The sequence below is a fragment of the Trachinotus anak genome, unplaced genomic scaffold (genome assembly GCF_046630095.1).
Source record: "Trachinotus anak isolate AG129_WGS33_773 ecotype Australia unplaced genomic scaffold, CSIRO_AGI_Tana_v1 ptg000021l, whole genome shotgun sequence".
NCBI lineage: Eukaryota > Metazoa > Chordata > Actinopteri > Carangiformes > Carangidae > Trachinotus > Trachinotus anak.
The window spans coordinates 20,906,257-20,933,326 of record NW_027273872.1 but is presented as its reverse complement, the minus strand read 5'-3'; the positions used below and the strand labels follow the sequence as shown (position 1 = coordinate 20,933,326).

At 45.3% G+C, this 27,070-nt stretch overlaps 2 protein-coding genes across 2 annotated transcripts in view; one reads left to right on the top strand and one right to left on the bottom strand.

Annotated features, from left to right (window-relative positions):
* The window catches only part of efnb1 (ephrin-B1), a 65,748-nt gene that overhangs the window by 24,690 nt on the left and 13,988 nt on the right, over positions 1–27,070 (bottom strand). The window contains exon 2 of the mRNA XM_071457244.1: positions 15,775–16,052. Coding sequence (XP_071313345.1) covers positions 15,775–16,052 — 278 coding nt within the window. The remainder of the gene's footprint in view (positions 1–15,774; positions 16,053–27,070) is intronic.
* Positions 5,670–14,625, top strand: LOC139606112 (mucin-16-like). The gene is made up of 16 exons (XM_071458137.1): positions 5,670–7,005; positions 7,129–7,200; positions 7,311–7,429; positions 7,556–7,616; positions 7,732–7,826; positions 7,940–9,146; positions 9,266–9,337; positions 9,448–9,566; positions 9,693–9,753; positions 9,869–9,963; positions 10,077–11,283; positions 11,403–11,474; positions 11,585–11,703; positions 11,830–11,890; positions 12,006–12,100; positions 12,214–14,625. The coding sequence occupies exons 1-16, from the start codon at positions 6,961–6,963 to the stop codon at positions 14,531–14,533; spliced, it is 5,820 nt and encodes a 1,939-aa protein (XP_071314238.1). The 5' UTR covers positions 5,670–6,960; the 3' UTR covers positions 14,534–14,625.

Here is a 27,070-nt window from a genome sequence, read left to right as displayed (position 1 = left end):
GTCGCCATCTACGAAATCATCAGCTCTGTGTGAGCGGCGACGGCGGCACAGCCTGAACTCAAACACAACACGCATTTATTTGAATACATGACGCTTCCATCTATCCATCCATCATGGTACGCATGCACAAACTTACAGCACACACACACACACACACACACACACACACTCGCACCCGTGGGACTTGCTGACTGAGAGTATCTTGTGCTCAGCTAAGCAACAGTTCTCTTGAATGTGCATTAACAAACGCACAATGCATTCAACAGCCTCTATTACGCAAGCAAAATTTGTGCAGAGAGGAGGAGGATGGACGTGTGCGAACGCATTGTGTGTGTGTGTGTTTTTTTTTGTGAGCATCTATTTGCATGCTAGTGTGAGCTTATGAGTATATATATATATATTTGAATTTGCTTATGTGGCTTTGTGCTTATTTATGCCTGTGTGTTTGTGCGCACACACGCCTCTTGTGTGTTTGTCTGCTCCTGTTACTGTGTTTGTGAGCCTGCGGTCGTGCTGGAATGGAACATGGACATTTTGCCACTGAGCTGAATTCACAGAAACGGGCTTGGTCCTGGCCTGCAGAGCAGTATTTAGACTCTGTATTTATGCGTTGGACAACCACAGCAATCTCTATCACCGCCTTGTGATTCATGTTTGTTTGCTTTGCTCAGCACTGATTCGATTCCATCAAGAAGCTCCTTTTTCTCTCTTGCTCCCCCAAACCGTTTTCCGCAGAAATGTTCACGCCATCCCCGGTCAGGGTTTCATCATCCACCCCTCAGCGTAGCTGACCAAGCATGCAGTGGTTTCCATAGCGAGGATGCGACATTAAAACTAACAACCTCTATAATTATACATCCATATTTCTCCGATGAGTTTGTGTAAACAAGCCCGGGCTCCAGCTCGGGGAGGCGGACTTCTTGGCAGGCCCAGGCTGAGGGTGCCACTGAATGGCTGTCGGAAAACAAAGCCATTTCAGAGTGTGCCTTGGAAAAGAGAAACCACTGTTCTAGGGATGGTGGAGAGGGAGAGCGAGCTCAGTCTGACAGACAGAGAGCTGTGATTTGAGCTTAGCTATTGGCCAGAGAAGAAAGACACTGAGAATATGTGTTGTTGGCAAAGCAGAGGGCAAACAACCTCAGACATCTCAGATGGAAAGGGAAATATGCATTTCCAGAGTGTTTTAGATTATGGGCTGTCATTGTTTTATCCTGCATTTATGTTTTTTTAGACAGCGATACACCATTGTCCGATATAATTTGCCTTATGGACAATGATGCTCATCTTCTCATGTCCTACATTTACTTTTCCTAATCACTGTGGACTCTAGTCCAAACATGCGTCTTTCCAGTCGAAAGATGTCTCCTCTCCTTCTGCCTGAAGCTATTTTAGGGTTGCAAAACCACAGAGATGGTTTCTGCATAGCGGATAGAATTAAAGAAAACCAGGAAGCTGCTTTCAATAATTGAAAATCGCTCATAGAGACAAGAGTCACTCAGCAAATGAGTTTGTGTAAGTTGAGAGAAGAAAAACGAAAAAACAAAAATCAACAGTGTTGTTGTTTCGCAGAGTTAGCTCTGTGGTCTCTCGCGGTCTGTGTGCTGAGAGGAGATCTGAGCTATCAGTTAACAAAAATGACTTGAACACAGACTTCCCACAGAAACTACACACATACACACACACACATAACCAACTTCCAAACGTGAGAGCAGAATAATGGAAAGAGAAAAGGATAGTTGGAGGAGTGGGAGCAAGGGCTGACATAGAAAAAGAGAGAGAGAGAGAGAGAGAGAGAGAGAGGGAGAGAGGGAGGCCTTGCATGCAGGATAAAATATTCTAATAAGATAAGCATGGAGCACAGCCGAGGAGGGATGAGTGTCTGCGTTTGGAGATGCACGGAGCGGACTAATTGAGATGAATAAATGAATATATCAGCTTCATCTAGCAACGACGGGTTCAGCTGTAACCAATGGTTACCATTCACTTGTACAGCCACGTGAACCAGCCCTCCCTCTAAAAGAAAATCCTCATGTCCCTCCCACCCACCGTCCACCCCCCCCCCCCCCCCCCCTCCACTCTAAACAAACTCCTCTGTAATAAACGAAAGGCAATAACCAGCGACAATAACGCTGTGCCTGCTAACCCTCTCTGAATGAAATATCCAGAGGAGAAGTCGCAGAGGCAGCCTGGATAGATTTGCAAAGCAAGCAGAAAGTCATATATTACACTGGCACTCCAATAAACACTGGGCTATATTCACTCATGGGGGGGTTGGAAGGGTGGGCGGGGGGTTAAATCTCCTTATCCCAGGCCATGCTGCTTCACCGGTGCTAACCTGACCTGTTAGCAGGGTTTACTTTGAAAATGAAATCCGTTAAGGCTTCCCGATTAGCTACTTTAAACTCTAAAAGGTAACATCAGTGACAGCTACTCTGAGTAAGCCCACCACTGACTTTCTATGTGAATCCAGCTTTTCTCCAGAATTTTGCTTTTAATGCTAATTCATTTTTTGAAAAAAAACATAGATACACTGGAACAAGCTGATGATTTTTATACAACAGTATCCTCCAGAATCATGGGATATAAAATGGTAAAACAGTCTTTACACTGGTCAACAATACTAATCATTATTTCAGCTTCAGTAAATGATTTTTAACCCAATAAAACAATGTGTCTTTTGTTCCTTATTGATGGTAAGTACGTGGGAGAGTCCGTAATTGTTGCTGAAGGAAAATCCTGCAGTGTCTCTTGCTTGTAATTAAAATATTTCAGTGAGGTTTTACAGAGGGAGGTTACCAGATGTGAACAGTTATTGTTTCCCAACAAAAACTCATATAATTGCGAATAAGAAATGTGTGAGTTATTTGCATCTCTATAATCTGACGATCAAAATGCCTTTTGTCTTTCTCAAATGTGCCGTTGACAAATGCAACTGCCTTTTTTTTCTCCCTAAGTGGCTGTGATTTGATTATGGTAATTTTATGTGAACTCGAAAACATGACATTTAACTTTTTCTTTCCTAATCAGATTACTCTTATTGCACTTAAATCAAGCCAGTGTTTATATCTATTTGACCGTGCACAAGCTTCCACTTACGTGTGTGTTTATTTGTGTGTGTTCGTGTTCTTGAGCTCACTTATATTATTACCCTGAGTACCTGCGTGGGAGCACACGTGTGCACATATGTTGGGAGTGTTTACATCCTCACAAATGTAGGGCAGGGAAGGATCTTCTGATCTGCTGCAGCCGGGCCAGGGATTGAAACTCTCCAAGGGCAAATAAGAGGAGAAGAAGCTGACTCGGAAAGCAAAAGAAAATAGTGGTGCATGCATATTGTCCAATAGAGGATTCCTTGGGGGTGGGGGGTTGTTTGATGGATGGAGGGGTGTATAATGTGTAGGCTGTTAGAGCAAAAAATAACAGCAATACAGGAAAAGAGCCCACGCTGAAGAGCATGAATGTTAGCGATATGCAACATACCTCCTAACCTTAATCCTGTCAGGTGTGAGCACCACAGAAAGATCATCCCACAGTGTCAAATGCGATTTGTCAGATATATTCTTAGGTATTGTTTTTCACAGACTGGGTAAACACCCATGTTTAAACGAGTCAAGAAATAAATAGAGCTTTTTTCATTACCAATTCATCAACGAACAATGAAGTGCTTATAAGTCATTGTGTGTTTCCATACTGAAAAAAAAAGTGGAGGAGTTCCACTGGATTTTCCTGCAAAGTCAAAGAAACTAAGCAGCGAGAATGAAAACAACTTGGCTGTTTGATGCATGTATTTTACTGAGGCAATCATCTGGAGGTGAGATAGCGTGTGCTCCACTGCAGTAGTATTCTGGTGGGGAAGTCGGTGTGTGTCAGAGTCCACGATGGTACACTGAGATGGAGAGTGACAGCTGTCAGGAAGGATCAGGCTTACCCTGCCCGCTGCACAGGAAATCAAGAGAGAAGAGGGCTGCATGACGACAGGCTGCCTCTGCTTACTGCCTCATGGCCTTACCCTTATATAGAACAGAGACGCACCGGCCCGCCTAACCACCGAAAGCATATCACCGAGCAGTCATGGTACATTATTTCAATGAGGGGCGAATGGGAGAGAAAATGGAGGGACTTTTTCTGGCTCCACTGGGGACGTATAAAGACTGTCTGTATTTATATGTATGCTTGTCCCTTCTCTCTCTTTCCCGCTCTGTTGCTCATTTTCTCCATTATATTTCCTTCGCTTTAAAAGCCTCCTGTCTAAAATCACTACTCTCCTGACTCTAACCCCTAAACACACCGCAGCCATTTTCCTCACAAACAGCTCATTCCATATCCTGTGTTTAGACAACGCAATGAAATACAACCAGTTTTTTCACTCACACAGGGAAGGTGTGTGGGTGTGTGTGTGTGTGTGTGTGTGTGTGTGTGTGTATCGGGGGTCCAGGGTACTGATGGACAGCACAACCTGGTGCTGGGTCTGGGGTTTAGATCAGTGCAGGGTTATCATTACTGACCTCCTGCTGTGTTTCCGTGACCCCTTGCCCATGAGTTTTGACCTTTCACCCCACCACTCCCCATGACTCCTGTCAAGAGTTGGGATGGGATGGACGGGACCTAGTGGGCAGGATCCCCTGCCGTGACACCGCGGCACACATAAACAAATACACACACACACATATACACACCATTTGTTGCTTACTTTACCCCACACCTTTTGTTGCTTTTTCTATCCCTTGGAAGGAGCAGAAGTAGGTGTGGGGGTGGGGTGGGGATGAAAGACAAACGGAGCCGTGGAGTCAGAGTGGATACCGGGGGACAAGAAAAACGCCACTGGAAGATTCAGTGGAATGTCCACTCCCTATGCATCTTCTTCTCGTCTCAAACAGTGTCTGCCACGTTCGACCGTTAATCAGGTCAGATAAGCCGGGTCTTTATAGGCCGAGCAGATTTACACCGCTCTGCTGGCCGGCTGGACCGCATCCCCAGCAGAGACGGTGGGATAACGTACTCACATCTTCTAGGCGGGGATAAGCTGGCCTAAAGGGGCCTCAACACACACACACACACACACAGAAACACACACACACACACAGTTTGGACTCTACTGAACAGGAAAAGCAGGAAAAGTGAGTTTAGTGTAGGTGCTAGCTCTCCCTCTCCTGCTCCCACAAGAAAACCCATGTTACACACACATAACAACGGCACATGGCCATTATCTAAATGATAGATGAGGTGTGTTGTGGTGTATGCACGCAGGCCGCAGTGGAATAAATAAAGCAAGCTCTTCCTGTTGCAAAGGACAACAACATTAACATAATACAGAGACAAATACTACATCCGATTACTGCTGACACGAGAACGCTACAGTATATGAGCCTAATAATGATCCACCATCATGGTGGATCAACAGCCTCCCTTGTGAAGGATTTACAACTGACTCTAGTTCTGAGTTCACAGTCTGAAACAGTATGTAGTGAGCGTTGAGTATTCTTAACACTTGCATAATCAGCAAGCATGTCATTATACAGCAGAGACACATGAGAGTGTTGTATAAAAGCAAATTCAACCTAAAGTAAAGTTAGTTGATGTTCTCGCTTTGATGCTGATTCATACTGTAGCGAAGACGCACGCCCACGCACATGTCACAAATAGAGTTAGTTAAAATATTTATGATGTAATCAGGAGACAGTATGTGGAGCAGCCACGCTAACAGCCAGCTAGGAAGAGTCTGAGCAGACGCAGAAAATGCCCAAGGTGTTTTCCAAAGACATGTGGGTGCAATAAAGCTCAAAGAAATATTTCTTAAAGTCCACATGATATGTTGCCACAGGAGCGGCCCCCAAAAAATTGTTGCTTGATAACATCACAAGCTTCATGCTTCCCTGAATTCTGGCTTTGAGGGAGAGTTCACAAATATCGATTGAACTTCTGCAGATCAAAAGAAAAACATATGTGAGACTTAATTTAACATGGACTTTTACTTCGCAGGGAGATGGTATAAAAACGCTATGTTGTGAGAGTAAAACACACTGTAGCTTGTTTTTATTTTAAGATGTAACTTCATTAAAAGAGTAGTCCAGAAACATTTGAAGTTAAATCATCCAGGGAAGCATTATATCCATATTTAGGAAAGAATGAAATGTTATGAGATTAATATTTTAAGAGTTTTATGGCTACTTTAACATATTGAAAGGTTAATTATGTCATAGATAAATCAGTATTATAAATTATGCTTCGTAAGAGTGGATTGGTGGTGGATCAGTTCTTTTCTGCTGGCCTGCAGTCCCTATATTGATTTCTCACTGTGCCAGCAGCTCTTAAAGAAACGTTTGTTGCATGATAGTTTAGACATTACATCTCTAATGCCAAGATCATCTCTGATCATTTCATTGATTCAGGGAGAAATCAATTACAGATGCAGCAGAGCCCCCAGCTGACAGTATCCTCAGACCAGATCAACCACAACACATGTTATGATTTTGGAAAATCGTTCATGTCATTCCAGGAAATGCAGGAGTTTTGGTTTTGGTATTTTCATGGGATTTGTTGACAATTATAAAAATAGAGACCATTGTCAGCCTTATCCTTTACTGCAACACAGCAGTGGATTTAGCTGGGTATACAACTTTGGCATGTAATTAATGGAGTGTTTTATATACAGGTTTATGTGTGCATCATTTAACAGTAGTGTTTTAAAGGTGGTTTTACAGTTTATACTTAATTAAAAGCACTTCCTTGGTGACCCAGTAGAATGTGTGACATCAGGAGTTCTGCTCTAGAACACTTCATTTGTGACTCAACAGTCAGGATTCTACTTCACAGCTCACTTCTCACCCAGAACTCACTCTGTTCACTTGTGCCAGTAGGATCAACCACGTTTGAGTACTCTCAAGTCTATTGTCAAAGCTACAGTTGTGAATTTCGAGTTGTTATTTGTTTTTTCTGTATTGTGATATACAGAAACTAAATATGGAGTTTCTTGAAGGCAGCAGAGGAATCTACAGGCCGATCAGGGTATGTCAGACAGGTTTTGTTTTTACTGGAGTTAGTTAGTTCAACATTTTTTTCAACATTTTCAAGTGTATTTTAAAAAAATGTCTAAAGCTAATTAATAACATTATCTTACTTGGTTTACAGGTGTTGTTTGATACACCAATCTATGATCGGGCTCTGCAGCTCTGCTGGCATATAAACAGCTACAAGTCTCAGGTAAGATATACTGTCCTTCAAAGCCCACACCAATACAAAATGCCAGGTAAATCCTCATAAATGTTGTCTTGTCATGCTTAAAGATGACATGTCTCCTTGATGTTTTTCAGATTGCACTTGTGGTGGAACTCCTAAAGCTTCAGCAGCAAAACCAGATCCCCTCTCAGGTGACTGCTGAAGACATGATCAACCTCATTTTGGAGAAGAGCAAAAATACTCTGAGAGAAAAGTGAGTTACTGAGACACAAACACACAGTCCATCACTACACCTTAACTCTGCCCATGTCACACTAGTTTATAGTGAAATAAAGTGTAACAGTAAAAAAATAAGTTTCTGTTTTGTTTCTCTTTTAAGTCTTTGGGAGTTTGAGCTGGAGGGTTTCGATGAGGTTGAAGCTAAGCCTCTTCTTATGCTGGTAAGACAACAATCCCAAAAACATTTGAAATAGTCTGGAAATAATTGTTACATTATGTTCATTTTAATCTCTAAATTTGTAATAACTACACTTCATATTTAATTTGTTGTTTCAGGTGTGGGCAATGAACGTCAGCAATAAAATGAGGGACGTTGAGTTTGAAGCCAAAATGCTCCTCGAGTCCCCAGAGACTGTACCTCCTAATTTTCAGTAAGTCATATTAGACACACATTCTTTATTAACAGCTTAACTACAGTGGTTTTAATAATTCTGTGATATTCTGAAGGGTTTTAAAATTTTATTTTATTGACTGTAACCCACAGACATCCTAAAGTCCGCTGCATGGCTCGGGACTACGCCAAGATCCTGACACAGAGACAGCAAGAGCCACCCAGCTCCAAAGTGCTTTCTCCAAAGGAGGTGGTGATGGAGGTCGTTCCTAGAGTCCTGCAGGGCTTCTGGGTCCTTCCTTCTCGTGTCCTCTTAAACATGCCTTCCCAGAAGCTGAGCAGACTGTCTGTTGGGGTTACAAAAGCCACTTTGGACCGTGTCTCCAGTGCTCTCACCACTGTTGGACATCAAGCCACCTTCTCCCGCTCCATCAGGGATGACATGGTCCTGTCTATCCTAACAGAGATCAGGCAGACACACCCACTCGATATCCTGGTGAACAGGATCAAGAACTTTGCACCAGTACTGCTGAGTGAAATCGCCGATGTTGCAACGAGACAGATTTGTGAGCTGTTTCAGCCCCAGAGCCCGAAAGTGCCGTCTCTTCTGACACCTGTGGTTGAACCTCCTGCCACCACTTCTGCTGCGGTTAAAACTCTACCGGCACACCCTGCTGTTCCTGCATCTAATACAAAGGTTCAGGCCAGGGATGCTGGTAGTAGTGGATCCAGCCAGGTGAAGAACCCCAAATCCTCTGAAACAACAAACACTGTTACAAACACTGTTACAGTTACAGTTCCACTGACACCCTCTGCTGAACCTGCATCCAAGATTCAGACCAGGGAGGATTTCACTGAAGAACACAACTTGGAGAAGAGCCCCAAACTCTCCGCTGAACCAGACACTGCTGCGGTTAAAACTCTGTCACACCCTGCTGTTCCTGCATCTATTTCAAAGGTTCAGGCCAAGGAGGCTGGCAGTAGTGGACCCAGCCAAGTGAAGAACCCCAAATCCTCTAAAAAAGAAGATTTTGCTGTTATTAAAGTTACATTGACACCTCCTGCTGAACCTGCATCCAAGATTCAGACCAGGGAGGATTTCACTGAAGAACACAGCTTGGAGACGAGCCCCAAACTCTCCACTGAACCAGAAACTGCTGTGGTTAAAACTCTGTCACACCCTGCTGTTCCTGCATCTATTTCAAAGGCTCAGGCCAAGGAGGCTGGTAGCGGAGGACCCATCCTAGAGGAGGACGCCACACCGTCCACTGAACCAGACCGTTGTTTTCTGAATTCTGATATACAGAAACTAAATATGGAGTTTCTTGAAGGCAGCAGAGGAATCTACAGGCCGATCAGGGTATGCCAGACAGGTTTTGTTTTTACTGGAGTTAGTTCAACATTTTTTTCAACATTTTCAAGTGTATTTTAAAAAAATGTCTAAAGCTAATGAATAACATTATCTTACTTGGTTTACAGGTGTTGTTTGATACACCAATCTATGATCGGGCTCTGCAGCTCTGCTGGCATATAAACAGCTACAAGTCTCAGGTAAGATATACTGTCCTTCAAAGCCCACACCAATACAAAATGCCAGGTAAATCCTCATAAATGTTGTCTTGTCATGCTTAAAGATGACATGTCTCCTTGATGTTTTTCAGATTGCACTTGTGGTGGAACTCCTAAAGCTTCAGCAGCAAAACCAGATCCCCTCTCAGGTGACTGCTGAAGACATGATCAACCTCATTTTGGAGAAGAGCAAAAATACTCTGAGAGAAAAGTGAGTTACTGAGACACAAACACACAGTCCATCACTACACCTTAACTCTGCTCATGTCACACTAGTTTATAGTGAAATAAAGTGTAACAGTAAAAAAATAAGTTTCTGTTTTGTTTCTCTTTTAAGTCTTTGGGAGTTTGAGCTGGAGGGTTTCGATGAGGTTGAAGCTAAGCCTCTTCTTATGCTGGTAAGACAACAATCCCAAAAACATTTGAAATAGTCTGGAAATAATTGTTACATTATGTTCATTTTAATCTCTAAATTTGTAATAACTACACTTCATATTTAATTTGTTGTTTCAGGTGTGGGCAATGAACGTCAGCAATAAAATGAGGGACGTTGAGTTTGAAGCCAAAATGCTCCTCGAGTCCCCAGAGACTGTACCTCCTAATTTTCAGTAAGTCATATTAGACACACATTCTTTATTAACAGCTTAACTACAGTGGTTTTAATAATTCTGTGATATTCTGAAGGGTTTTAAAATTTTATTTTATTGACTGTAACCCACAGACATCCTAAAGTCCGCTGCATGGCTCGGGACTACGCCAAGATCCTGACACAGAGACAGCAAGAGCCACCCAGCTCCAAAGTGCTTTCTCCAAAGGAGGTGGTGATGGAGGTCGTTCCTAGAGTCCTGCAGGGCTTCTGGGTCCTTCCTTCTCGTGTCCTCTTAAACATGCCTTCCCAGAAGCTGAGCAGACTGTCTGTTGGGGTTACAAAAGCCACTTTGGACCGTGTCTCCAGTGCTCTCACCACTGTTGGACATCAAGCCACCTTCTCCCGCTCCATCGGGGATGACATGGTCCTGTCTATCCTAACAGAGATCAGGCAGACACACCCACTCGATATCCTGGTGAACAGGATCAAGAACTTTGCACCAGTACTGCTGAGTGAAATCGCCGATGTTGCAACAAGACAGATTTGTGAGCTGTTTCAGCCCCAGAGCCCGAAAGTGCCGTCTCTTCTGACACCTGTGGTTGAACCTCCTGCCACCACTTCTGCTGCGGTTAAAACTCTACCGGCACACCCTGCTGTTACTGCATCTAATACAAAGGTTCAGGCCAGGGATGCTGGTAGTAGTGGATCCAGCCAGGTGAAGAACCCCAAATCCTCTGAAACAACAAACACTGTTACAAACACTGTTACAGTTACAGTTCCACTGACACCCTCTGCTGAACCTGCATCCAAGATTCAGACCAGGGAGGATTTCACTGAAGAACACAACTTGGAGAAGAGCCCCAAACTCTCCGCTGAACCAGACACTGCTGCGGTTAAAACTCTGTCACACCCTGCTGTTCCTGCATCTATTTCAAAGGTTCAGGCCAAGGAGGCTGGCAGTAGTGGACCCAGCCAAGTGAAGAACCCCAAATCCTCTAAAAAAGAAGATTTTGCTGTTATTAAAGTTACATTGACACCTCCTGCTGAACCTGCATCCAAGATTCAGACCAGGGAGGATTTCACTGAAGAACACAGCTTGGAGACGAGCCCCAAACTCTCCACTGAACCAGAAACTGCTGTGGTTAAAACTCTGTCACACCCTGCTGTTCCTGCATCTATTTCAAAGGCTCAGGCCAAGGAGGCTGGTAGCGGAGGACCCATCCTAGAGGAGGACGCCACACCGTCCACTGAACCAGACCGTTGTTTTCTGAATTCTGATATACAGAAACTAAATATGGAGTTTCTTGAAGGCAGCAGAGGAATCTACAGGCCGATCAGGGTATGCCAGACAGGTTTTGTTTTTACTGGAGTTAGTTCAACATTTTTTTCAACATTTTCAAGTGTATTTTAAAAAAATGTCTAAAGCTAATGAATAACATTATCTTACTTGGTTTACAGGTGTTGTTTGATACACCAATCTATGATCGGGCTCTGCAGCTCTGCTGGCATATAAACAGCTACAAGTCTCAGGTAAGATATACTGTCCTTCAAAGCCCACACCAATACAAAATGCCAGGTAAATCCTCATAAATGTTGTCTTGTCATGCTTAAAGATGACATGTCTCCTTGATGTTTTTCAGATTGCACTTGTGGTGGAACTCCTAAAGCTTCAGCAGCAAAACCAGATCCCCTCTCAGGTGACTGCTGAAGACATGATCAACCTCATTTTGGAGAAGAGCAAAAATACTCTGAGAGAAAAGTGAGTTACTGAGACACAAACACACAGTCCATCACTACACCTTAACTCTGCCCATGTCACACTAGTTTATAGTGAAATAAAGTGTAACAGTAAAAAAATAAGTTTCTGTTTTGTTTCTCTTTTAAGTCTTTGGGAGTTTGAGCTGGAGGGTTTCGATGAGGTTGAAGCTAAGCCTCTTCTTATGCTGGTAAGACAACAATCCCAAAAACATTTGAAATAGTCTGGAAATAATTGTTACATTATGTTCATTTTAATCTCTAAATTTGTAATAACTACACTTCATATTTAATTTGTTGTTTCAGGTGTGGGCAATGAACGTCAGCAATAAAATGAGGGACGTTGAGTTTGAAGCCAAAATGCTCCTCGAGTCCCCAGAGACTGTACCTCCTAATTTTCAGTAAGTCATATTAGACACACATTCTTTATTAACAGCTTAACTACAGTGGTTTTAATAATTCTGTGATATTCTGAAGGGTTTTAAAATTTTATTTTATTGACTGTAACCCACAGACATCCTAAAGTCCGCTGCATGGCTCGGGACTACGCCAAGATCCTGACACAGAGACAGCAAGAGCCACCCAGCTCCAAAGTGCTTTCTCCAAAGGAGGTGGTGATGGAGGTCGTTCCTAGAGTCCTGCAGGGCTTCTGGGTCCTTCCTTCTCGTGTCCTCTTAAACATGCCTTCCCAGAAGCTGAGCAGACTGTCTGTTGGGGTTACAAAAGCCACTTTGGACCGTGTCTCCAGTGCTCTCACCACTGTTGGACATCAAGCCACCTTCTCCCGCTCCATCAGGGATGACATGGTCCTGTCTATCCTAACAGAGATCAGGCAGACACACCCACTCGATATCCTGGTGAACAGGATCAAGAACTTTGCACCAGTACTGCTGAGTGAAATCGCCGATGTTGCAACAAGACAGATTTGTGAGCTGTTTCAGCCCCAGAGCCCGAAAGTGCCGTCTCTTCTGACACCTGTGGTTGAACCTCCTGCCACCACTTCTGCTGCGGTTAAAACTCTACCGGCACACCCTGCTGTTCCTGCATCTAATACAAAGGTTCAGGCCAGGGATGCTGGTAGTAGTGGATCCAGCCAGGTGAAGAACCCCAAATCCTCTGAAACAACAAACACTGTTACAAACACTGTTACAGTTACAGTTCCACTGATACCCTCTGCTGAACCTGCATCCAAGATTCAGACCAGGGAGGATTTCACTGAAGAACACAACTTGGAGAAGAGCCCCAAACTCTCCGCTGAACCAGACACTGCTGCGGTTAAAACTCTGTCACACCCTGCTGTTCCTGCATCTATTTCAAAGGTTCAGGCCAAGGAGACTGGCAGTAGTGGACCCAGCCAGGTGAAAGACCCCAAATCCTCTGAAATAGCAGCTTCTGCTGCAATTAAAGTCACATCGACACCTCCTGCTGAACCTGCATCCATGGTTCAGACCAGGGAGGATTTCACTAAAGAACATAGCTTGGAGAAGAGCCCAAAACTCTCCACTGAACCAGAGGCTGTGGTTAAAACACTGTCACACCCTGCTGTTCCTGCATCTATTTCAAAGGTTCAGGCCAGTGAGGCTAGCAGTAGTGGACCCAGCCAGGTGAAGAACCCCAAATCCTCTGAAACAACAAACACTGTTACAGTTACAGTTCCACTGACACCCTCTGCTGAACCTGCATCCAAGATTCAGACCAGGGAGGAAGAACACAGCTTGGAGAAGAGCCCCAAACTCTCCACTGAACTAGACACTGCTGCGGGAGGGGGTCTAGAGGAGGACCCCAAACTCTCCACTGAACTAGACACTGCTGCGGGAGGGGGTCTAGAGGAGGACCCCAGCCCCTCCATTGAACCAGACACTGCTGCGGGAGGAGGCCTAGAGGAGGACCCCAACCCCTACATTGAACCAGACACTGCTGCGGGAGGAGGTCTAGAGGAGGACCCCAGCCCCTCCATTGAACCAGACACTGCTGCGGGAGGAGGTCTAGAGGAGGACCCCAGCCCCTCCATTGAACCAGACACTGCTGCGGGAGGAGGCCTAGAGGAGGACCCCAGCCCCTCCATTGAACCAGACACTGCTGCGGGAGGAGGTCTAGAGGAGGACCCCAGCCCCTCCATTGAACCAGACACTGCTGCGGGAGGAGGCCTAGAGGAGGACCCCAGCCCCTCCATTGAACCAGACACTGCTGCGGGAGGAGGTCTAGAGGAGGACCCCAGCCCCTCCATTGAACCAGACACTGCTGCGGGAGGAGGCCTAGAGGAGGACCCCAACCCCTCCATTGAACCAGACACTGCTGCGGGAGGAGGTCTAGAGGAGGACCCCAGCCCCTCCATTGAACCAGACCCTGCTGCGGGAGGAGGTCTAGAGGAGGACCCCAAACCCTCCATTGAACCAGACACTGCTGCGGGAGTTCTAGAGGAGGACCCCAGCCCCTCCATTGAACCAGACCCTGCTGCAGGAGGAGGTCTAGAGGAGGACCCCAGCCCCTACATTGAACCAGACCCTGCTGTGGGAGGAGGTCTAGAGGAGGACCCTACACTCTCCATTGAACCAGACCCTGCTGTGGGAGGAGGTCTAGAGGAGGACCCCAGCCCCTACATTGAACCAGACCCTGCTGTGGGAGGAGGTCTAGAGGAGGACCCTACACTCACCATTGAACCAGACACTGCTGCTGTTCAAGTTTTACCAGTTCCTCTTGAACCTGTGGTGGTTGTAATAGACCACTCTGAAGTCAACATGACTAAGAGGAAGAGAGTGATGCGCTTCCTCCGCAGGCTGTTTCAACCATTGTGTTGTTGTTGTTCTGTACCTTCTGCCACAGAAACTGACTAACTGTTGTGATGTATGTGATGTATTAAATAAATAAATTCAAAATTAAAGCATTAAATAATTGTGGTCATGTCTCAAATTGTTTAAATGCTCTACTATTTATGTGTGAGTGAATACTGATTTGGAATGCAGAATATTTTTTCATTCACAATTTAATGCTCAGGGTAAATTAAACCTTTTACACTATACCTCCAGGTTTTTTTATTGTTTTAAACACAATCTACTTTGTGCAAATACTAATTCAGATTATAATTTAACTGCAAAAGTGTTACTCAATAGTTAACCAACATATTACCCATAATAAGTTAGCAATAACAAATAACACAGAAACTGGCTCTATCTAAAAAGTAAAAAGTGTGCACAATGTCCACATATTTTTTTAAACTGGATGTTTAAATGGTTTACATGCATCTTCTACATAACACATCATTCTACAATTCCAGGAAATAACAATGCAGTTTGGTGGTACTTACAAGGAAAATAAGAATTTCACTGAAAAAAAAGCTACATTTAAATCCAAATAAATGTTTGTTCATTATTCATATGAAATTGGAAACATAATTCTCCATGTATGTTAACTTGTACCTGGCCCTGTTGCTTATTTTACATTATTGCATATCTACCTCAACTTGCTGTGCACTCACTCTTTGGGTTACACTTCAATTCAATGGAAGTAATTAAATGTGTGCCAACTAGACCCTGTCTTTATTTTAAAACACACTTGTTCTCTGGAAGCTTCTATAATGTGATAAGGCTGGAGTATAACTAATGCTAACCACAGTACAGTTGTTATAAGTTCAGAAAAAAAAGCAAACAAAAAGTAGAGAATCTTGTACTTAAGTAATTGTACTCAAGTACAGTACTTGAGTAAATGTTCTACCACCACTGAGGAAGATGGTGTTTTTTTTCCCCAAACACATGCTCCAAGATGAAAGAAAGAAAAAACTGAGCATGCAGTCTAGGTTGCCAGTTTGAGTCCTGCACCCACAGGGAGAACTTCCACCCTAAACACCTAATACCACCGTGCCATAAGCAAGGCACATTATATCACAGGCCACCTGTTGCTGTGGAGCTGCTGCAGTGTCCATTAAAGCACCGTTTTACTAGGAAACTCCCAGGTGTGACTGTGTGTGACTGAGTGTGAAGCAGAGATTATTGTTCAGATTGTTGAGTCACACTTCTCCTGTTAAGTAAAGGTTAAAAAGCTAAATATCAATAATAATAATAATTCATGACAAACTTACAGGTGATGTAGTAGTTGACATTCCTCTTGAACTCCAGGCCCATGTAGTTGGGGCTGAACTCCTGGAACTTGATGGTGAACTTGATGTCCTTCTCAGGCTTGTTGCAGTTGACCAGGACATTCGGGTCAAGGACTGTACTGCAGCTCTCCGCCTGCTCCCTCTTCACCAGGTACAGCTTGTAGAACTCATACTCTCTGCCTTGGTCCGCTTTGGGACAGATGATGTCCAGCTTGTCCCCGATGTCTGGGTAGATCACCAGGCCTTTTCCAGCCACAAATCTGGGGGGGGGGAAGACAAATTGTTACTAACGCATAATAAAGGAAGTCTGGAAAAGCAGCCCCATAATTCAACAGTAGTTTATACAGTCTTAATACTTTGAGATACGGGAGTTAAATTTGTCTGGCATGGGCTTTTAGGAAGAGCGCAGTTAATTTAGCCCCACAAAAACACTACATGTAGCAGCTTGACATTGTTCAGTGTTACTCAACAGAGCGTTTCACACAAATCCTCTAAAGTTCCTTTTCAAACTTGGATCAGAATCAAAGCATACCAAAAGTTTGCAAGGAGGGAAACAAGATGGCCAAACACAAAATGGCTGCCACAGAAATGGCTACAGATAGGATTACATCCAAAGAATGTCACAGATTCTTTCATTTTTTTCGTATTTTTGGAGTTTTATATGCTTCAGCATAATCTCTAGGCTGCCTCTGTTTCAGAGGTCAGAGTTTCTGGAGGAAAGCGGTGCACAGGGGTCAGTCAGGAGCACAGGTCAGGAGGTTAAGGCTTCCTGGTTCATCTTCCCTCTGCCGTGATCATCTACTTGAGGATTAAGATAATCCATCTGGCCTTACTGTACCTCTCCACCTCGCTCTCTGCTGCCAACTCAATCAGATCAGCTCTTGTTCTCTTTTATTCATTAAAGGTGGGGAACAGGAGGAGACCCGGTGTGCATGTGTAAGTGTGTGTGAAGAGAGGGGGCGGGGGTACACTGAGTACTTGCAGTGTGTTTGGGCAGTGGTGTGTATGTTTATGCAGGTCTGCATGTGTGTGTATGTGTGCTAGTCGGTCAGCAAAATGGGCTGAGGTTGCGGTCTGATGGGGGGGGGGCTGAATCATTGTTCTGGACTTGTTTGAGGCTTAAAATGTCAACATGGTTCAGCTCTGCTGTCCCAGTTAGCCAAGCATTAACCCAGACAGCCGGACTGACCACGGGTGTGTTTATGTAAGTGTGTGTATATGTGTGTGTGTGTGTGTGTGTTGTGGTCGCAGACAGTGAGCACAGCAGCGGGGCTATCTGCTAGATCTGCCCATGCCAGCGGATTTAAGCAGGATTTAGCAGCGCGCAATGCATTTGTTGTTCTTTCTGATCCCTCACGTTTTAACAAGACATCAGGGGCTGGGCCCCGCTCTGTCTCTCTCTGCCTCTCCCTTCTTTTTCTCTCAGTGTGTAATCTCACCTTATCTCCAGCCCCTCATTTCATCATCACACACATCATTTCACCACTAAATAACTGACTCTTCAGACTGGCCGGGGAAGGGAGGACCGTGATGCCTCCTGAAAGAGACTGATAGAGTAGTGTGTGAGTGTGGGGGGGGGGCAGCGCTTATGATCGCCATCCCTTCTCCTCTGATGTTAAGCACTGGCAAACAGCCAGCCATTGTAAGAAACGATCATTTAAAAAGTCCCATTTTCTGTAGAAATACCCCCCATGAAAATGAACATGATTGGATTAAGGCCTTTTCAACATTCATGGGCATTCGTCTTGGACAGGGGCATTACCAAATAAATGACTTCATTCACTAAAGAGATAAATGTAAAATGAAATTAGCAAAATCCTGTCTGTCAACCCCCAAAAACACTTTTTTTTTTTTTTTTTTTTGCCGAATATGATGTCATGAAAGCATGTGCGGACAGGGGCTCTCGTACAAGGCTTGGAAGCGGGTGAGACGTTATTTCCCCGCTATTGTCTGATGTTCATGGGAGTGAGGCGGGGGCTGGGGGTGAGGGGAGGGGTTGCGCTAATTCAAGGGGCCGATAAGAGAGAGAATGTGGGGTATCCTTTGTCCTACCTCTCCCAGTAATTTACTGGTTTACAGCGGCGACTCTCTGCATGTGCTCATACATGTGTGTGCATATTTGCGTGTGTGTGTATATAAGTGTACATATGTTTTTTTGTGTGTGTGTGTGTGTGTGTGCACCATGGCAGGGTACACGTGCATGTGTCTATGAAAACATGGACACAATCAGTCTCTAATTGGATCTACAAGATGCATCAGTGAGGCATAAACAAGTTTCCATGGCAACATTAGGCTTTGTTGCTGACCACCCCCTCGCCTCCCCACCTTCCCTCTATTCCCCCCTCTACCCCCCCCCCCCCCCCCGTCTCAGCCCCCTCTATTCCTGCTCCCCAATCTCATTCCCTCCTGCTTTATCCTTCCCTCTCATTCACCTCCTCAACATTTCCCTCATTCCGTTTTCTCTCATCCCCCCTTCTCCATCCTGCCCCTCACCGACCCCCCCACCCCTCTCTGCACACACAAAAAACACCTACAGAAAAACAAGCGTGAAACCAGAGGGGAAAAAAAGAAATACCAAGCAAACATCACAATTAAACCTTGATGTGTTTCACTCAACAAGTAGGTGTTCTCTATTTTCTGTTTCTGTGTAGGGAGACTGTTGGCAACTTTTTTCATGATGTTCTGTTTCAAAAGTGCTGAAAACACACTTAAAAGCCTACCTCGCGATTAAAACAATGAGCCTCACACCCCACTTCCTCATTTTACAACCCATTTATTTGATTATCAAAGCGAGCCGCAACCATTTAGATGAATAATTAAGATTTCCAAAATCATAATATCTTAATATCCCTGAAGGATTTAATCACAAGCCGGCCCCTGTCATTGATTCAATTTTCCGAGCAGGCCTCCTATTTGGCGGTTAGATAGCTATCCTAAGTGAATTCTCCGCTTCTGTTTCCCAGCCTTTGTTAACTGTCTGCTATAATGAGGCTCTGGCTGCTGTGGAGGTCTGGAAGCGCCATCGCAGATGGGAAAGAAGCAACATAAAAGAAATAGGGCAGCAATTAGTGTTTAGCCCAGTTTAAAAGCCCTCCACTTGGCAAGCTGCAGCCCAGCTCCAGTCCAGGATGTGAAACTAAACTGGTGGGCTGGGACTTTGTCTCCCGTTTGTCTCTCTGTTGGCTTAATCAGCGCCACTCCGGTGCTACACACAGCCACGCAATGGAGAGGAGGAGACGAGTGACTGAAGATTATTGTACTTTTGAGGAGGTCGAAAGGGAAAAAGGGGGGAAAAGGGAGGTTGAATTGCATCTTTCATTCATGTTGTCTGGAGACTTTATAAGACCTGTTGATGAAAGAGGTTTGAGTGCACAGAGGAAGAGCCGTGCAGATACAAACGATGTTTCTGGGAAATGACCCTGAACGTGAGAGAGCCTTTATCCCCCTCATGTCAAACGAGGTGGATCTGCCTGGACCAAACAAAATAAAGAGAATCATTTTCAAAACAACCAAATGAGGTTGGTTTTGTTTCATCTGGATGGCTCCACAGCGTGCTCAGTCCTGTAAAGAGCTTAGACAAACAGACCTACGCTACAGCGCAGTGGAGAGAGAACAGAAAACAACGAAAGCAGTGGAAAAGAGAGGCAAGAGGAGAGCCCCCTCCTCTTTCTTTTTACATTCCACTGGTGAATATGAGCACATGATCTCACATATGCTACACCCCCGCCCCGCCCCCCACCACCACCACCACCACCGCTGCCGCCACCACCACCTCCCCATACAGACTCACATGGATGTGAGAGCGCACAAAAGCACTGTGGGGTGCATCCTGGACCTTCCCAGCCCAACTTCCCAGCCACCTCTATTCAAGCGCCTTGCCCTCACCGACTTTCATATAAAACGCCGCCTACACTAAGGCCCACTCAAAGCCCCTTACAGAGCCTCAAACCAGCCCTTCCCCCTCGTGTTCTCCACCCCCGTCCAGTCAACTCAGGCCTCTGCCCCGAGCATTGCACTGGCAGGCAGCCTCGACCGCCGAATGAATGGACCCGAGACACAGGAACTGTGAGAGAAAGAGGCAGAGACGGCTCATATCAACAGCATGGTGTCAAATTGATTTGTTCCTCCTGAACAGCAGCATGAACATGCCATACATATCAATTAAAATCAATTATCCTCAACTACGTATACAGGGCAATCCATCTGTACCAGGAGAACATGCCAACGGCCAGGATACAGGTTCCACTTCTTCTCCCTGTCTCGCTTCTGCAGCCAAACAGCCGATCTTTCTCTCTTTCTCTCTGGCCTTTAAAAGCACACGAGTTCGCCATGTAAAAACAAACACACATACACACACACTCCATACACAATCATCACCACAATAGGTACTCTATTCCCTTTGCTATCAGCGTTGTAATTATCACGCCAGGAACAGTGTTCCCTCAACAATTATCATTTCTCTCTAACATTATCCACAAAATCAGTGTGGCTGCTTCCCTCCTGTTATTACAGATGCCACTTTCCATACGGCCGCCATATTTACAGCCGTTTCAATCAATATTCCTTGGGCTTACAGTTCGGACAGATTTTACAGCTTCTCATGAAACATTACAGTAATTCACCCAGATGACAGAGTTACACTTAAGTCTGTAATGAACACAAAGCTGCATTATGCAAAGAGTATTGTTAGTTGAGCTCTTGTGTAATATATATATATGTCTAGCGACAGGGATTTAAAGCTTCACCCGCCCGAGGCAGTCTATGTTTTGTGTAATCACAGGCTACAAACCCATCCTGTTCTCATTCAAGTCAATCAATATTAAATAATTGTCTGCTAGCAGGGACTGTTTCAGCCTTAAACCACTTTCAGATCCATCAAGATAGAGCCACATGCTCGCTCAGGCTCACAATGGAAACATTCAAACAGCAGCTTCTGAAATGGCTTCGCTCTTGATATGCGGTTAAAATCTACTGAGCGCTGTTGACACAGTGCGATCATTTCATACTTGGGAGAAAGGCACATATCATCAAACTGTCAGCATGTTTGTAAGGCTACAGAGAAATCCGCCACTTCTATAAAACTGCCGAGTCAATGTCAACTGACAGCTATATGACTTAACAGAGCTGAAACCAGCCCGGGCCGCGTTTGAAGCCACGGCGTGGGAAGGTGAACTGGTCGCAGGTCTGCGCTCGTCACCGGCCGCTCAACCCCAGCACTTGTATACATAGCTGGCTTCTGTCTGTCCCCTGGCTGTCGCAGGGGCAGATGTTCTTAGGAAGGCCTGGCTATAAACACACATACATAAACACACGCCTTGGAGCGCACACACACACCGATTTCCTCACATGTCAAACACAGTAAACAAGTGGCCTCAATGCTAGCACGGGCCACACACACACACACACACACACAGAGACACACGAACAAACACAAGGATCCTGAAATTAAGGGAAACAAGACCCATCTGGCTCCAGAACTGTTTAGCAAAGCAGGAAGGATTTGACCCCGACTATAGAAAAGCAGGACGAACCCGCCAACGGGTAGTGGGATTGGATAAACTATAAACTCAATCCAAGTTTCATTTAAACTCCAGTAGGCCAAACTTGGCAACAGTGACTTGCTGAAAAGCAGAAAGCTCGGTATTTTCCCTCCGGGCTGTCCCCATTAGCGGGACATAAATGAAGATGTCAGAGGCAAAAAAGACAGACAGAATATCCTGAATTCCACCCCGCAGAGAACAGCTTTTGTACGTGTGAACACAGACACCCTCTCTCTCTCTCTCTCTCTCTCTCTCTCTCTTTCTCTCACAGACACAGACAAACACACACTAGCTTCAGTTAGCTCAGTCAACAGGCTGGCATGCACAGCAAATCAGATTCAGCGTGACTCATAACAGTTGCACACAGGCGAGTTCAACACACACACACACACACCTCTCATGTTCACCAAACAAGATCAGTATGCTTGCCCTCGATCACTGTCACATGAGGGGTTAGCGTCCCACCGTTGGCGGCTGTAATGAGCTAACAAGATGACACCCAGATGGCCTTGCCACAAGGAGGACAGAAGTGGACGTTGTTACTAGACGAGCAGGCTGAAGAGGACTGTTGAGCGAGAGGAGTGTCAGAAGTCATTAGGGAGGAGAAAGAGCATAATCTGTTTCTTCTTATGGCCTCTGTGGTTTCTGTCAATGCAGAGCCCATCCCTCTCTAAGAGCAGGGGAGTTAAGCGAGCATGGGTGTATGCGGTTGTGATTGAACGTCATCCACGGTATCACTGACAGCGAGAGAAGGCCCAGACTGTTGCTCTCTGCGTCTCCACTTATTCATCCTGGAGCCCAGGGACTGAGCTTTTCCAGCTGGAGGGCTGGGTGGAGAGCAGAGGAGAGGAGAGGAGAGGAGAGGAGAGGAGAGGAGAGGAGAGGAGAGGAGAGGAGAGGAGAGGAGAGGAGATTTGGCTTGGCTAGACGAGAGAGCTTGGGTCAGCTTCAGCTTGAGTTTAGCCCTCATTCTGGGGTTGCTCTGTGACCCAAACACACACAAGCCTCTTTCCTCTTCTCCTAGTTCCTTCCCTGGCCACGACACAACACACACACACACACACACACACACATATACATGCACAAACACATACACACACAGCCAGCTGCCTCCCATCACTGAGGAGCAGCCACAGATGGGCTCTGCATGCTCCGTAAAGATCTCTCCACAGGCCCAGTCTACAGTCGCTGCCAAACCCGCCTGGCCCGAGCCCACTGTATGTGTGAGCGTGTTTGTGTGACTGTGTGTGCAGATATACGTGTGTCCATACATGCCTGAGTGAGTGTGTGTGTGTGTGTATGTTAGCAAGCCAGACACCCTAAATGTGCCAGAGACGGTGTGTGTGTTTCCGTGTGGTGGTCGAGAAGCTGGACAGTCCCGGAGAGAAGAATCCCTCAGGACTAAGAGCAGCAGAGCAGAGAGTCAAGAGCTGGACCAGGATGCAAGGTTGTAATCAGTGCCGAGCAGAGCAGGAGGGGAGCGAGAGCAGGAGAACCTCCGAGACGAACAATAGCATCCCTCACACTCGCCCGATTGTGTTTCACTCCCATGTGGGGGAGCGAAGAAGAAACTAGAGAGAAAAAGAATCAGAACCATTATCAAACCCACGCAGCTTGCCCGGGTTGTTAACCAGCGGCCATTTTCTGCTCTGTATCTCCAGCCCCATTGATAAGCCCTCAGAAAGCATTTCTCAGAAATACCAGCCCTTTAATGTCACTCAATCAGAACATCACATGTACTAATAAACACACACACAAGCACGCACGCCGGCACCCCACATTCACACAGCTCCATATTATACACAAGTTATTTAAATTCTGTTTGGCTTAGATAGAGCCAGTCATGGTTAAATTCAATTTTTTTTTTTTAAATTGGCCTCCTATCTCAGCATGGGTAAAAATTAGTTGAGGGATCACAGTTTTAGACTGAATAATGAAGCAAAGTGAAGCTCATTCAGGATGAGAGACAGGCCATGGTTAAGTTAGCTAATTTTTCTAACTCGTGATCGGAATGAGTCGGTCCTCAGACACGCCACCGGGAGGGGGTAGGGAGGGAGGAGGAAGGGTTTTTTTTTTTTTTTTTTGCCCAGCAGTATTTATCACTCAAACATCTGGGAATCAAATCAGCAAAGACATCTCGCAAACAAACCTGACAGCCATCACTAACGAGGCCTTTCTTGAAGGAATAATTTGACACTGTGGGGAAATATGTTTATTTGTTTTCTTCCCTAGGTGAGAGAATTGATATCACTCTCATATCTGTGCAACACAGAGAAAAGAACTGGAGCCAGCAGCCGGTTAGCTTAGCATTAAGACTGGAAAAGAGGTAGACAGCTAGCCTGGCTCCACCGGTGGGGAACGGAGTCCACCTACAACACACCACAATGTGTCATTTTTACACTTTGGGTTTTGTACAGATTAAACAAATGAGATACAACACGTTAATTCGTCAATTTAGAGGTTTATTGGTTGATTTTGTCACCTCTTGACAGAGCCAAGCTAGCTGTTTAACCGGTTGCCAGTTTTTAAAGGAGCTTTTATTCTTCTCTGCCGCCAAACGTGGTCTTGCTGGGGGCAGGAGCAAGACAAGAGCTTTGGCCATTGTTTTATTTACAAGACAAGAGGTTATAATAAGTCCTCTGAGCAGCACTGTGTCTTCAGGGCAGATTGGAGGGTACAGTGATTCAAAACCTGAAAGTGACAAGACAGGCTGGGGCTGGCTGGTTAGTGTGCTAATTTAAGTAGAAAACATGACAGAGAGCAGAGTTAACTTTGGAGTTGCTTTCCACTGTTGGAGACAGCTCTTGGAGAGTAAAGTAATAAAGTTTGATGCTGAACTCAAAACGTTTCTTCTCAGCTGTTAATGCTCATGCTAGCTATGTATCAATGGCAAAACTTACAAATAGCTCCTTCAAGCTTAGCTTAGCTGACTGTGGCTTCAGCATACTGACATGAGAATTATGTCAATCTTCTCATTTACCTCTTGGCAAGAAAACTAATGCCCACATTTCCTTGACAGGATTTTTTTTTCCTGCCCCACCCCTTCCAGAGAGCAGGGTGTGCTACGGAAAGAATTGGGTTTGTCTCTTTCAGAATATAGAAATGAGCTGCTACCAGTCTGAATTTTATAGCAGCGCTTTACGATCAAAGTGGAGCTGAATCGATACTTTATGAGTCTGTATGTTGTAAACAGGTGTTAATATGGCGCAGCTACAGAACGTATGGAATACTGGAGAGAAACCAAAGCCTTCCTGGAGGAACAAAGGGAAGACATGGTGCACAGAAAGCAAATCAATCAATCCCTGCCAGAGCACGTCTGGCTTTGACAGCACGGTTCTGAACCCAGAAGGAAAAGATAGCGCACAGCAAAGTTCAAAATACTTTCATTGTTCATCTGTCAGTGTGAAAGACAATTGCAAGGGAGAGGGAGGGAAAATACTAACACAATATTTATCTTGCGTCCCCGTCCCTCCTGACTCACTCTTTTCTAATGTATTCCTGTTATTGTGAGGAGCGCGGGGAGATGGATGGGTAGAGGAGTCCGGTAGGTGATATGTGTCTGGTACAAGCACAGTGCAGTCACTCACACATTTCCCCTGTCTCCAGTCTCAGGCACCAGCAATAATTCAGTCACCAACAAACAGTGTTGGCTTTTTTTTTTTTTTTTTTTTGTGGCATTTCAATTGTCAGTGGTTGGTGGTTTTTCTTCTGCATTGTTCTTGAAACTGCTTCCCTGGGAAACTGGGAAAGTCAAACAGCTGATGAGATGTCACCTCATGAACTCTCTCCTCGGTTTCACACACTCACAAACAGCCACGTCGGCGATCTGACACACACTCTCCCTCTCAACCATTCTCTTTTTTCTCCTTACACACACACACATACACACATACACGCAGAGAGAGAGAGAGAGACACACACACAATTCTAAGGATCTCTCACCAACTGCTCGTCAAGCCCAATGGCACACAGCGCTGTCCAAACAGGCCGTGAGCTGCAGCTTCAGCCTCTCATGCACTGACTGTTGCCTTTCAAGACTGGTGACTCTTGATCATGTCATGTCAGACATGCAAGTCTTATGATGGCTGCTGGCCTTCTCTTCATCTACAAGTCACGGTAAAAGCTCACAGGGAATCTAAGGGATTTCCGCAGAGCGTGAACACATTCCTCTTAACTTTTTTTTTTTTTTTTTTTTAAGTTTGCCATTTAGCCTACAGCAGCCAGAGCTGGAGAAAATGTGTGTGGTGCAATAAAACTTAGCTTTAACAGTCATTTCCCTGTAGCGATGTCTGTTCACTGTGCATGCCTGTACCTGGGCCCCACGCATGCCTGTTGTGACTGGTCATGCGGTGCTATATGGGGGCAGCATGTATGAGCTGAGGAATTATCCTGTGTTCGAACAGGGACATATGCATGCATGAGCGTGCACACACACACACACACACACACACACACACACACATTCTTGCATGTGCATGTACATTATACACACACACATTCTTTTAAAGCCAACAGTAGCGAAACAAGAGAAGGTAGGCCTCTCTGTGTGCAACTGACAGAATGAATTACACGCTGAGCTAAAACACTAGCTTCCTGTCTCACACAACAGCTTTCAGATGGATTTCGCTGAATCTTGTACAAACAGCGAGTCAATATCTGGGTAATGGGCAATCGTTAAAGAAGAACAATTCACAAGTGATTTGAGGAGAAAATGTGTGTTTGGGGCACTTTACACCACAGTCTGTCACCCAGCCATAACAAGGGCATGCTGCCAATAGGTTCCATTTGCAGGGCTTGACAACAGAACTGCATGCAGATATCTGAATATGCCTGAGCCCTTAATATGTGCAGTGACTCGATATTCCTCATCACAGACAGGCTCTGGAGAGAGAGAGAGAGAGAGAGAAAAAAAAAAAATTCTACTGATGAAAAGCTGATAATTCTGTCTCTAACGATTCAGGAAGCCATGAAATCAATGACAAATTTGTGTTATGAGCAAACGTACAAGACATTTTAATCCTTCAGCACTTTGCCTCTGATATTTATGTCTGTCGCCAGCACTTTCATTATCATAAAGCGTGTTTAATATTTCTCAGCTGTGTGAGAGGAGCGCCACACTACAGATGATTGAGTGCACTAGATTTAGAGGCTCTCTCCGTCTCCCCTTCTCTTTCCCCAGCTGTGTCCACGTACTTCACGACCTATACACACGGCAGAGTCGACCGAGAGGGGGGGCAACAGATAGAAGAAGAGAGGGAGGCAAGGGAAAGGGTGGGAGGTGGGGTGGGGGTGGGGGGCGCTGTGCAAGCACTGAGGACATGGTGCCAACCAGAGAGGCCCACCGTGCCTCAGTCCCATCTCTCCAGCTGAGGGCTTTGATTCGCCTGATTGTCTCCAATATTGAGACACACAATAAACACAACACTTGGCGTCCATTTGCAATTCTAATCAGTCCTTCTCAACTGGCCTGGACAACCCAGCTACAGCCCTCTGGGATATCACTCATCTGACTGCAAAATAATGACACAATCATCGCCATGGCTACGCTCCTACGGCAGCCCATGAGCGGCAGCACAGAGAGGATATTAATACACAGGAGTGCTCGGAGGACTAAATGAATTAGCCAGGAGATTAGCTAGATACCAGGTTAATGAATGTGCCACGCAGACAACTTCTCCCGTCTGGCATTTGGGGAACGTTCACACCCCTTTCCACAGAAATCACTGGTGGCAAATAGG